Source organism: Prionailurus viverrinus, chromosome B1 (assembly GCF_022837055.1).
Source record: "Prionailurus viverrinus isolate Anna chromosome B1, UM_Priviv_1.0, whole genome shotgun sequence".
NCBI classification, from domain to species: domain Eukaryota; kingdom Metazoa; phylum Chordata; class Mammalia; order Carnivora; family Felidae; genus Prionailurus; species Prionailurus viverrinus.
Window position 1 is genome coordinate 113697384 of NC_062564.1, and position 13780 is coordinate 113711163.

Consider the following 13780-nt stretch of genomic DNA (forward strand, 5'->3'; position numbering starts at 1 on the left):
AGTTGACCGTGTCCACCGTGAACCTGTCATGGGGACAAAAAAGGAGCAAGGGGCAGCAGGTGCCGCTTCCAACACTTGTTACTAACCCACAGAAAATGTAAACACCAACTATTAGAAAATGAAGAAAAAGGGGCGCCTGGGTGGCTTGGTTGGTTAAGCGTCCAACTTCGGCTTAGGTCATCATCTCACGGTCCGTGAGTTCGAGCCCCGCGTTGGGCTCTGTGCTGACCGCTCAGAGCCTGGAGCCTGCTTCGGATTCTGTGTCTCCCTCTCTCTCTGCCCCTCCCCTGTTCATGCTCTGTCTCTCTCTGTCTCAAAAATAAATAAACCTTAAAAAAAAAAAGAAAAGAAGAAAAATAATTTCTTTGCTAGTTTTGAACACTGAAGGTAAGAAGTTCAATGTGAATATATAATAGTTTTGTAAATTCGGAAACGCATTGTGGGTGTTCTCCATATATGTGGCAGAAAATAAATCAAAAGTTTTAAGGGATTCTTTCACAAACCCAAGTTTTCAGCCGGAATGAGAGGTTTATGCCCCAGACTGTACCAGTAGTAACATCAAGTTAAGTAAAAGGGAAAGTCACCAATTCTTTAAATGTATATTTACTGTTGGCAGCTTGGCGGTGGGGGGTGATGTGTAGGGAGGGTGCAGCATGCACACACACACAATTTATATATGTGTATTTATATATTTCTACCTAGCAAAAACCTACCTATAGAAAACTCTCCTTGACACAAATATTATCAATTAGCTAAAAGTTACAGACTACAATATCATATCTCTGTGCCACCACAAAGATAGCTCGACTTACTTGCATGCGTATCTGTCCACTGCTTCAATATACATACACACACCGTTATAGAGGCAGTACCCGTCATAGGATGGGGGGCATTCCTGATAACTGTTTCTCACAGAATAGCGGCCATCCTCCATGAGAACAGAAGGAGGAGTAGAGTCTACAAGAATCAAAGACATTACTCTTACTTTCTGAAGTGATTAGATCTTTCAGGTCTTAATATCAGGAATTAGTCTCTGTGAACAACTTGTGATACAGTGTCCTTTAGGGACAAGAATCGTCACAAGTGACTCTAGTTTCACTTTCCCAACCAGACTTCATGTCATTCACTATGAAGTCAGCCACTCTTTCTTTGGGTTCAGTATTATGTGACAGAAAGCATAATGGAAGCAAGTAAGAGATTGGTCAATTCTAAATAATTCCATGAATCCCAAGTCACTGGTCTCATTATAAAAGTGCATCTGTCATCCACAAACACACACTAACTGTGTAAAATGCCAGATAGCTTTAAGAGGGTCTTACTGAACAACAACAGATCTTTTTATGGCTCATCAATCACCCACCAGTATACAATCTTTACCCCCAATACTCTGAAAGCCTCAAAAATTTCTCCCATACAATGCTTTCTTCTAAAAATAATTCAACTTTCAGAGGAGCCCTCAAAGACAAGAGTACCAACTTTGACAGAAAAGAAATGTTACCATAAGAGAGGGAATGTCAAAGTCGTAAAAATTCCTTTTATTGAACGATTCTCTGCTTATTAAAAGGAAAACATTAGGGGGGTGCCTGGGTGGCGCAGTTGGTTAAGCGTCCGACTTCAGCCAGGTCACGATCTCACTGTCCGTGAGTTCGAGCCCCGCGTCGGGCTCTGGGCTGATGGCTCAGAGCCTGGAGCCTGTTTCCGATTCTGTGTCTCCCTCTCTCTCTGACCCTCCCCCGTTCATGCTCTGTCTCTCTCTGTCCCAAAAATAAATAAACGTTGAAAAAAAAATAAATAAATAAAAATAAAAGGAAAACATTAGGATGTGTAGCCGACTATATAAATATTAGTAGTCCTTCAATAGTTTTAAGAAGAGCAAATTATTTGAGAAAAATCATGTGTTTAAAAAAAAAAGATCCAGGTAAGTGCAGAAATTTCCCTTCTTGGGGTGTTTTCAGAGCTGAGACAGGTGAATTTCTGGCAATGGGGAAGAGTCCCTGATCCTGGTTTCGAAGGTTGGGGTGAAGGCAGCTCCCTTGTGAGGATGGTGAGAACATACTGCCTGTTGGAGAGATGCTTGAGGAAGCAGAAGTCAACCATTAACATTTAAAAAGGAAAAAAAAAAGAGATGAAGTTCTAATTCAGATCAAGAAATACTAATTTTTAAGGTAATATTTTAAAATCTTTAAGAGTGATTCAAAATGCTAAGGATCTAGATGTCCTTCCTGGCCTGCTTTGACCTGCGAAGTTTTTCCAGCAGTCCCAGAAATCAACATTACAAATTAAGACATTAGTCACATAGTTAAAGAAAACCATCTGTATTCTCACCTTTAGTGAATTGTAGTGATAAAAACAGAATTTATTCCAGATGCTATTAAATTAAGAAAATTTGGACTATTTCACATTCTCAAGCTTAGTATCAACCGAATGAGGAAAATAAACTCACCAGCCGATTGAATCCAATGATTTTCCAGAATCTCTAGAGCAAATACATTGGGTAGAGAATTTTCCAAAATTAAGCCCCTCCTTGGATTTAGACCACCCACCAACCTACCAGGACATATCTGTCCAGGTTCAGACAGGGTGCCGGCACACATGCAGGTGTAGTTTCCCTCCGTATTTGTACAGGTGGCATTTTCCCCACAGGTGTGTATGCCCAACTGGCACTCATCAATATCTGCCAGAAAAAAAAAAGGAAGTAGGGAGGAGAAAAGTGAGGTGCAGAGGAGGAAAAAGGGTTATACTATTGGAAGAGCCAACATTCTGGGAGGGGAACATATTCAACTTTTGTCATGCTGCATGCTTTCGGAGGCTTTGCATATTTTGATTAAAAAATTATATCCTGGGGCACCTGGGTGGCTCAGCCGGTTAAGCGTCCGACCTCGGCTCAGGTCATGATCTCACAGTTCGTGGGTCGAGCCCCGCTTCGGGCCCTGTGCTGACAGCTCAGAGCCTGGAGCCTGCTTCAGATTCTGCGTCTCCCTCTCTTTCTGTCCCCCTTCCCTGCTCACACTCTGTCTCTCTCTCTCTTTCTCTCTCAAAAATAAATAAACATTTAAAAAATTTAAAAATTATATCATGAATATCGGACACAAAGATGAATGGAGTCCCTCAGCTGCCTGCCCATTCAGGTGTTCTAAACTCCTGAAATATGGCTGGATGTTTTCCTACTGCTTGGGAGAAAGGAGACATCCCAACAGCAGCTCAGTGGGGAGGCTGGAGATTGGTAAACTATCTCTAGGCAAACATTTAGAAAATCAAATCCTAAAAATTCATTCTTAACTTTTGCAAATAGACCTCCAGTCATTGACATACATGTTATGTCAAATAAAACACTTCTGCATTTTTTCCTACATAAATATAAGCTAACTCATCCCTTTCTTTCCCAACTACCATCATTTTCTTTCTCAATTACCACCCCCCTGACATCTAGATCCTTCCTCTCTTCAACTTTGCATTACTAATAGAACGGCCTTACTCCGTTCCCTGCATCCCATCTCTCCCCCACTCTACTCCTAAACACCAGTGCCAGATTATTCTTCCTAAAGCACATTGCCCATCAGTACACCACTTGCCTCAAATGCTGCCGGTGGCTCCCTGCTGCCTACAGCTGAGCTGCCCGAGGTGGCCGCCACTGCCGTGTGTGTATGAGCATCTGAAACGGCAGCCAGTCTACACTGACATGCTGTAAGTGTAAAACACTTCCCAGATTTGAAGACTTAGTACCAACATGAAGCAAAAATGTGAAATCTCTCAATAACTTTTATATTGATTACATATTAACATATTAATACCTTTGACATATTGGATTGAATAAAATCTAAAATTAATCTCACCTGTCTCTTCGTACTTTTTGTAATGTGGCTATTAGCAAAATTAAAGTCATATATGTAACTTACATTACACTTCTGTTTGATGGTGCTGGTCTAGAGAAGTAAAACCCCAATGACTGATGCTCAGCTTCTAGTCTCCTACATATGTAACCCAACCCACTTGTTATGAACTGTATTGAATCTCCCTCGAGATCCATATGTTGAAGTTCTAACCCCCAATGGGACTATGTTTAGAGATGGGGACTTTAAGGCAGTAATTAAAGCTAAATGAGGTCATAAGAGTGAGGCCCTAATCCAACAGAATTGAAGTTCTTATAAGAAAAGAGAGAGAATGATCTCACAGCTCCTGAGTTCAAGCCCCGCATAAGGCTCTGGGCTGACAGCTCAGAGCCTAGAGCTTCAGATTCTGTGTCTCTGGATCTCTCTGCCTGTCCCCTGCTCGTGCTCTGTCTCTCCCTCTCTCTATCTCTCTCAAAAATAAACATTAAAGCAATTTTTTTTTCATTTAAAAAAAGCAAAGGAAGAGACACCACATGCCCCACCCCCCCCACCCCCAATGACAGCAGGAAGGCATGTGAGTATGCAATAAGAAGGCTGTGGTCTGCAAGCCCAGAAGACCTGCCACCAGGAATTGAATCAGCCAGCACATTGACCTGGAATGTCTAGGCTCCGGAACTGTGAGGAAATACATTTCTGTTGTTTGAGCCATCCAGTCGATGCTGTATTTTGTTATGAAGGCCTGAGCAGACTAAGACATCGCCTTGCCAGCCTCAGTCTGTTTCTCTCACACCCACTACACTTAAGGATCAGTTGGGCTATTCTCTACCTCCCAAATAGACCTGTAATATGTTTGTGCCTGGAATTCCCCCCTTCCTTCACATTTCTAATAAAAATTTACTCTTGAGTTGCCGGGGTGGCTCAGTTGGCTAAGCGTCTGACTCTTGATTTCAGATCAGGTAATGATCCCACAGTTCCTGGGTTCAAGCCCCACGTCAGGCTCTGCACTGACAGTGCAGAGCCTGCGTGGGATTCTCTCCCCCCACCCCTCTCTTTCCCTCTGCCTCTCCCCACCCCCTTAAAATAAATAAATAAAAATTCCTCATGCCACAAGGTCCATCCATAGTGATACTTCTTTTATGAAGTCTTTCCTAATACCTCACACAGATATTCTCCCAGTTCTGAATTTTCACTGTAGTTTTTACTTCTCCCATGATGCACACCCTTCTTCTCTACTTATTATTAGCTCCATTTCTTCTAGATCCTGCTCTTCTCGCAAACAAGCTCTACCTCCAGCATTCTGGTCTTCCTCACAGGTCCTACTGCTGTGTCTTTCCACTAATAAGAGCTAAATGAATATATGTCACATTGAACTGCTATCCTGATGGCTCAAATTGAGTCTTTTTTTTTTACTTACTTCCTGTTATAATTTCTATGAACTGTTATCTTAAGAGTCAGAGAAAGCTTTTCTAAGAAGCAAAAACAAAGATATAGTCTTGGCCAAAAACTACAACTACTCTTAAGAATAAGAATAACAACAATGGCACTTATGTGCCAGGCATGGTTTAAAGCACTATATCTACATATATATGGAGAGGAAGGAAGGAAAGAAGGGGGAGGGAGAGAGAGTCAGAGAGAGGGGGAGAGGGAGGGGGGGAGGAAGACAGAGAGGGAGAATGACACACACACAGAGAACAAGAATAGGCCCATTCTTCCATGTGGCCTGAGGATTCCATGCCATCCAGGTAGTCTGGGCCATGATCCCCTGTTGTGTGCCCACTACTGGAAGGAGGTAGGTTAGTGACACAGTGAGAATCCAGACTACAATGAGTTTAAACATTCAAGAAAGTATACCTTTCTTGAATTAAATATAAAGCCTGTTTGTCTAAATTATCTATGAGCCTGCTTAATTAGAGCAGTGACATTTTCCTGACTGACAGCCAAATATGTGCTTAAAAGAGCATTTACAAATGACTGTGGGCTCCACAAAACTAATCTGATAAAGGTCTGATTTAAACCAACCAGATCCAGAAAACTGGTAGTTATGACTGATTTCATCTTCAACCTCAACATGTGGGAGAAAGCAATAGCATTTTAGTGTCTTATCGGGTCATCTGCCCCTCACTGTGAAAAGATTTGTATGTTTTCAGAAGGAAAAGAAAATACTGAAAGAGACATGTTAAAGCCCTGTTAAACTTCAGATAACCACTTCACTGGGCCATGATGGCTTCAGGCATGTCCCCACTTGTGCGGACTACTATGCTACTGACACCTGGAATGATGGCAGACATCCACTAAGTGAACTCCCAACCCAAAAGCCACACCCAGATCTTGGCAGAGGATGGTAATTATGAAAAGAGGTCTTAATCATGCTTTACTTGTATCCAAATGTCAGTGACTTGAATCTCCCATCTTTTTTTTTTAATGTTTATTTATTTTTGACAGAGACAGAGACAGAGTGTGAGCAGGGGAGGGGCAGAGAGAGAGGGAGACACAGAATCCAAAGCAGACTCCAGGCTCTGAGCTGTCAGCACAAAGCCATCAGCACAGAGCCCAAGGTGGGGCTCAAACCCACAAACCTCAAGCCAAAGTCCGACACTGAACTGACTGAGCCACCCAGGTGCCCCTTGAATCTCTCATCTTTTGAAACTTATCAAGAGCCACCTGATGAACCCCTTCATAGAACCATTTTTCCTTTCTTTCATGCACATAGCAGTCACTTCCAACAGACCTACAGCAGCTCTGCAGTTCACCACAGTTCAACTGCCAAATTCAATGACAGTGAAAATGCTGTACAATTCCCCCGAGGATGGCTCGAGGTATAGAGTGTGGGTGAGGCACGGGGGTCACTCAAATCCCAGAGAAAGGAAGGCAGAGCGGCAAACCACGTCTTTGGGGTCTTGAAGCTGATGACTGCAGTCATAGCACAAGGGCACAAACCTGACTATTCATCAAGAACTGAGATATGTCAGTTTGAACATCACGCAACTTCTCTTTCAGTCCTAACATGCGTGGCACCTAAATTATAGCCTGTCTTCTCCTGACCCACCACACCCACCGTGTCTCATGATTCTCTGAGGCCTGCCTCCACCCTCCTCCCTTGGCACACGTGCTCTCTTACCAAGACAGTGAATCCCGTCTCCCCGGTAGCCTTCTGAGCACTGGCAAACGTAGCCGCCTTCAGTGTTGATGCACTTGGAGGAGGTGGGAGGGCAAACGGTGGTGCTTGTCCCACACTCATTTATATCTGTGGGCAACATGACCAACTAGTGAAATATGTACACAAATGAGAGTCATAGGAAAAAAGAAACATAAGCTCAAATACGACCTTTCAGCTGCTTGCAGATGCTATTTGCAAATGTAATGCAGACTCTGCATCTTGGTTGTAAAGTTGCCTTCTGAATCCGTTTCTACAGATTTCTCAGGTGTCTGATTAGCTAAGTATGTGTATATACACCACATTGTGCCAGAGTTTCAGACCATGAGAACTGAGATTTTTACAGTAGTCACTAACTTAAAATTTCAAGGCTATCAATATAAAATAGAAACCTATCCAGCAAAACCTCAGCTTTTAGGGGAGAAAGTTGTGTTTTCATTGGAATTGTTGACTTCATAAATTTGACTTGAACTCAAATTCATGTTTCTGAAGCTAATTATATTTTTTCCTTTAATGTCAACTGCATATATTATGTAATTTTAATATAAACTCACTGAAATATAACCACATATCATGTGTTTCATATATTCTATATATACTATCCATCATCTTTTTAGCTAATATCAAATAACTTATTCAATCCTGTTGATTACATAAATCCTCTGGAGATTTTGAGTCAGTATTATCTAGTTCACTGTTTTCCAGATATTATGTGTATTGGCCTTTGTTCTTACCAGAACATAGTTTTCCATCGCCAGTAAATCCTTTCAAACACTGACATGTGGCATTTTCTCCTTCTGAAATACACTGAGCCCATGTACCACATCTTATAGGACCACAGTCGTCATTATCTGCAAACAGGGAGAAACCCATCAGATTATTTGCAGACCTCAGGGGGGGAAATGGACTTGACTGTTTGGGGTTCTACAGAACATTCCAGCACTTCCTTTCCTGAGTTCTGGGATAGTTAACCTCCAAATAGAAACAATTTGTTGACCTATAAGCTTTATCTATATTAAAGGATCCACCAGCCATATGTTTCCATTTACATGCTCTCAATAAGTCTCTAGTCTTAAAGAACTATTTGGTGTTCAAAGAGCCCTGTGTGAACTTGTTTATCATTTTTTAAAAACCATTTGCAAGTCTGAACCATAACATTCCTAGGAGTGAATGCACTCAAGTTTCAAAAGTTGTATTGTTTATTTGAGAATTTCCAACCATCATGACATACAATAGGGGTCAATATATTCTTATCCCTCAAAGAGACACAGACTAATATACAGCAAGTAGATCTGTGTACCAACATGGCAGAGAAACAATAAACAACAATTTATTATAATAACACAAGATACAATAGAAAGATTTATTGTCAATTTACTAAGACTATGTTTCATATAAAAGAGAAATGTATGTCACAAGATTTATGCAGTGACTTGCAAACTTCAAGGCACTTTTACAAAAGTCATGAACCATGCAAACTAAATGCTGTAAATGGATCATTTCATTTCATACTCCATTGAAATGCAAATGCCCCAGGGGATGGAGCTACATGTTGAGCCATAAACATGAGCAAGTTTTGTGTTTTTTTTTCCTTTGACTACTCATGTATATAATCATTCTCCAAATGTCTCCTCTCTTTTGCAGTTGGGGGGCCTGACATACCACAGCAGGATATGAACTATCATCTCTCTATTCACTGGTAAGTTTGCTCATCTGAGTACCGAAGAGGTAAAAGAAGCACTCTAAATTTGTCCATAAATAAAAGAAAGTTAAATGATCTAAGTAGGATTCAGGTTCCATGTGAATGTAGACATTGGGTAATTGCATTTGATTTGCTTAGCTATTTGAGTGAGGTTTCTCTTGTGGGAACACATGCCCTTCATTCTTGCTTGGTCCTCTCCTGTCACTCATGACTCTTCAAGATGGATAAGTTCAGACTAAATCAATTATATTTTATTTGGCATGCATTTGGAAGACTAGCGCTCAAGTCACAAGGCTGTTCAGTGTATAATGGACAGTATCCAATTACCCAAGACATTTTAAATCACTTGCAGAATTGCCTTAAATTAGAATATGGCTCAGGATTTATTTGGTAACTTGCAAACCCCAAGGCAGCTTTTGCATAATGAAAAGCAATGGATGTGCTGTTGCAGGGGGATGGGCCATAACCAAAGTTCTTTCTGCCACAAACTTCCTCTGGAAGGAATGCCTAGGCTTCACATTCCTCTTCTCCAAAATACCCAAAATACAGGTGACACTTTTTGTCCCATCTACTTCACATGATTATTGTAAGGACTTGGGGAAAAAAAGTGATTTTTGTCTAAGTTTATTTATTTAAGTTAGCTCTACACCCAATGTGGGGCTCAAACTCATGACCCCAAGATCAAGAGTAGCGTGTTCTTTTTCTTTTTTTTTTAGGTTTACTTATTTATTTTGAGACAGAAAGAGAGCGACAAGGGGAGGGGCAGAGGGAGAGGGAGAGAGAGAATCCCAAGCAGGCTCCATGCTGCCAGTGCAGAGCCTGACCCAGGGCTCGGTCTCTTGAATCATGAGATCATGACCTGAGCCAAAATGAAGAGTCGGGTGCTTAATGGACTGAGCCACCAGGTGTCCCAAACTTGAAAAAACGTGATTTTTTTAAAAAGGCTTGAGAATAATAAATTCTACACATATGTAAATAAGGACAACAAAGAAGAAGCGTATTGTGACCGGCTGAATCAGAATTAGCCTTATCACATTAGAAAAGACTCTTGATGGGGCACGTGAGTGGCTCAGTTGGTTAAGTGCCTGATGCTTGGTTTCAGCTCAGGTCATGATCTCACAGTTCCATGGGCTCGAGCCCTGCACTGGGCTCTGCACTGGCAGTGCAGAGCCTGCTTGGGATTCTCTCTCTCTCCTTCACTCTTTGCCTCTCTCCTGCTCATGCTGTCTCTGTCGCTTCCAAAATAAATAAATAATTTTTAAAAAAGAAAAGACTCTTGGGACTATTAATTAAACTAATAAAATTAATTCATTTAAAAGTTCCTACTATATGTCAGATCCAAAGAGAGCCACAAATACAGTGATAGAGAATATAGACAGGGTTCTGCTTTCTTGTGTAATTAATTATTGAAGTACACGTGTGATAAGCACTCTCAAGAAACAATACCACATTCTAAGAGAGCTGAAATAACTCTCATCTTACCCTGTTAGGAGACTAGGAAAAGCTTTCTGAGAGATCTGAAGGATACATAGGACTTGAAAGGGTATAGAAAGAATACTGTGGGCTGAGAACACAACATCAGTATGTTATAGGCAAGGCCAGTATTACTGAAGCTGGCCATAGAAAGCTGAGGACAGGGGTGCCTGGGTGGCTCTGTCCGTAAGGTATGACTTTGGCTCAGGTTATGACCTCACAGTCCATGAGTTTGGGCCCAGTGTCGGGCTCTGTGCTGACAGCTCAGAGCCTGGAGCCTGACTCAGATTCGGTGTCTCCCTCTCTCTTTGCCGCTCCCCCCATTCATGCTGTGTTCTGTTTCTCTCTCAAAAATAAGTAAACATTTAAAAAATTAAAAAAAAAAAAAAGACGAGGCTAGAAAGGCACACATTGAGGCTGTTGAGATGTGTAAGGACTAGTTCATCCAGGGCCCAACAGGCCATGTTAAGAATTTTAAATTTTATTCATGAATTTAGAAGAACTCGTTATTTTTGTAAACCTGACCATGAAACTTTTTTATGATTGAATTTCTTTGCCATCTTCTATGCAGATCTACTTGCTATATACCAGTCTCTGTGTCTTTGGTGAATAAGAATATATTGATACTGACCTAAAATCTCTTATACCATTTTCAAATTCATTGTGGCATAGATATTTTGTTTAAATGAAATCTCACTACAAAACATAAATATGACCCTTAGCCTAACACAGGTAGAACTAAAACTTTATAGACTAAGACAAAATAGAACATAGTTTAGATATGGAAAGAGGAGGCAGTTTTCACAAAGGCAATCAATTCCATCCATTCTGCACAAGGTACAGTACAGTCTCAGGTATGAAGCCAGACACAGCCTATTATACAGTATATGTATTCCAATCTTTGGCCATCTCATCTTCCCCTCCATCCCATCCATGTGTCTAATTTACTATCTGTCATTCATCTTGGTCTTGGAATCTCCCAAACATTAGCCTTTCAAAATATGCTTCATGAACCTTTAGGGAGCCCTAGCAACTTTGAAAAGGTTCTCGATACTGCTAATATTTATTAATATTGTTTTATTCTATCATTTTTTTGCCTCCACATCAGACTGTGACCTTGGATGTCAAGGCTATTTTCAGCTCCTCATGGTATCCCTAGTGCTTAGCACAGTGTGTAGCAAATAGTCACTAAATGAGGAATATTCCTAATGTGATCATGTTTTCCTGATTTTTTTTCTTGACATGAATTAATTATTTGGTCCTAATTTTCAAAAGTCTTTGGTAAACTCATTACATTAATATATCTTAGCTTCAGTTTTCAAATCTGTTAAGTGATGGGTTGTGATAAGAATCATATTAGAGGTTAAAGTAACTGGTAAACTCTAAACCTCTGTACAAGTTATTATTACCAAAAATATCCACCTCTGTGTTTGCATTTTATAAAAAAAAAAAAATCACACTGATAAGTTTTTATAGGGAGAGGTAAGAGGTTTCCAGGCTCTGGTACACTGGCAAAGGAGTCTGCAGGCCACCAAAGTTGGATGAGAGCTTTAAGTGTATCTAAGATCTTGATGTGGAGCTTTCAAACTTATTTTTCACCACAGATATTTTATTAAAATAAAATCTTGGGGCGCCTGGGTGGCTCAGTCGGTTAAGCGTCCGACTTCGGCTCAGGTCATGATCTCACGGTTCGTGAGTTCAAGCCCCGCATCGGGCTCTGTGCTGACAGCTCAGAGCCTGGAACCTGTGTCAGATTCTGTGTCTCCCTCTCTCTCTCTGACCCTCCCCCGTTCATGCTCTGTCTCTCTCTGTCTCAAAAATAAATAAACACTAAAAAAATGTTTTTAATAAATAAAAAATAAAATAAAATCTTAGCCAGAAATATAAATAAATAAAACATTTCAAAGTAGAGCTGCACTGATTACAGGGCAGAGAGCCGAGTGAAGAAGGGGTGGGGTTTGCAAAAGATCTAGGGCTGAGCTAAGCCCAGTTTGAACACCATTGACCTCATGAGTAAATAGAATACAGAATATAAAAGAATGAGGCTCCCTAAACTTGTTACATACTGAACAAATTATTTCGTATTTCGGTGATAAACGTGCAGTACAGAAGAAAACAATTCAAATACTTGCCGTTTGTAAACTTTGGAGCAGCTGAAGCAACCAACTTACGTTTGCTTATCAGTTACAATCTACTTTTTCACACTAACGGAAGTATAGCTAGATGGGCAAAAGATAAAAAATACTAGGTATGGATAGGGATACACTCATATCTGTTTTGTCTTATTTTTCACCTTTGTTTCCAAGTTAGATTTCTTCAAAGAAGTTTCAGTTCAAAGATTCTCAATGAGTAAAGTTCATGTCCTGTCTAATAGGGAGCCATTTTCCTCAGGCACACGGTTCAGAAAAGAAGGACCAAAATTTGAGTCCAAGGTTTGGCTTCACTAGTTTTGTGTACATTTAGCCAAAGTTAGAGAATGAATTCAGTATTCTAATTAGAAGGATGGAAATTGTTGGAACCAAAGCTGTGTTGGAGAACTCATCATTCATACCTGACACCATGATCTCAGCCACTAGCATATGTTGGGATTCTGTACTGTTATCTTCAGATCCTCTATTCCTGGATAAGACATCCAGTGGCGTTACTTGGTTACTTAGATCTGCTTCACTACCTACTGAAGGTCAAAAGATACAGTTAGTTTACCTTTTATGATTCAAGAAAGTTTTGATTTTAACTTATATTTATAGATGTTTGTTGGTTATAATTTCAGACTTACTTGTACAGTAAGAGCACTCAACTAGCAGTATCTTGGTGACTTAGAAAACCTCACCTGCTATACCACACCCTCCCAGCTTCACTCAGTGCACTTGACAGTTGAGGGTAGGGAGAGACAGTGGGCAAAAAGACAAGACCAATTTAGGTACTGGCAAAAACAATGCATAAAATGCTAAAATCCTAATGGACATAATCAGCTCATAATCACAGCCTGCTATAAGGACAAATTAATAAGATGATCTCCCCATCCTGCCTTCCATACATATTCTTTCTCCTTTAGGCTGCTTTCAATACTTACTTTAGCCTTATTTTACCTGTATTCAGAAACATGAAGGGGCACCTGGGTGGCTCAGTCAGTTAAGCGTCTGACTTCGGCTCAGGTCATGATCTTGCAGTTTGTGAGTTCGCGCCCCACGTCAAGCTCTGTGCTGACAGCTCAGAGCCTGGAGCCTGCGTTGGATTCTGTGTGTCCCTCTCTCTCTGCCCCTTCCCGGCTCATCCTCTGTCTCTCCCCCTCTCTCTCTCAAAAATAATTAAACATTAAAAAAATTTTTTAAAAGAAACATGGAAGGGTATAAACAAGTCATAATTTAACATAGGCATGGAACCCAGTACATGGGAGAAATTGATCCCCTAAAACACTTAGTGTGTTCTCTTAGTTCTCTAGTGGGTTCCCATTGCACAGAGTCCATAACATCAAAACTACTTTCACAAATACATGTTATATTGTTTGCCTTTTTTCCCTGTGTTGACTTTGATACTAATGGGGCAAACCAATTAGGCAAAATTACTGGTGCCTTAGTATGAATTAAGGCAATGGCACAAAACTCAACTAACAGTCATGTC

The 13780-nt window shown here is 40.6% G+C and overlaps 1 protein-coding gene across 1 annotated transcript in view; it reads right to left on the reverse strand.

The window, feature by feature from the left end:
- The window catches only part of EGF (epidermal growth factor), a 97091-nt gene that overhangs the window by 15102 nt on the left and 68209 nt on the right, over positions 1-13780 (reverse strand). The window contains exons 16-20 of the mRNA XM_047856580.1: positions 12711-12833; positions 7719-7835; positions 6949-7074; positions 2552-2674; positions 813-957 (exon numbers count right to left, since the gene is read on the reverse strand). Of these exons, the coding sequence (XP_047712536.1) occupies positions 813-957; positions 2552-2674; positions 6949-7074; positions 7719-7835; positions 12711-12833 (634 nt within the window). The remainder of the gene's footprint in view (positions 1-812; positions 958-2551; positions 2675-6948; positions 7075-7718; positions 7836-12710; positions 12834-13780) is intronic.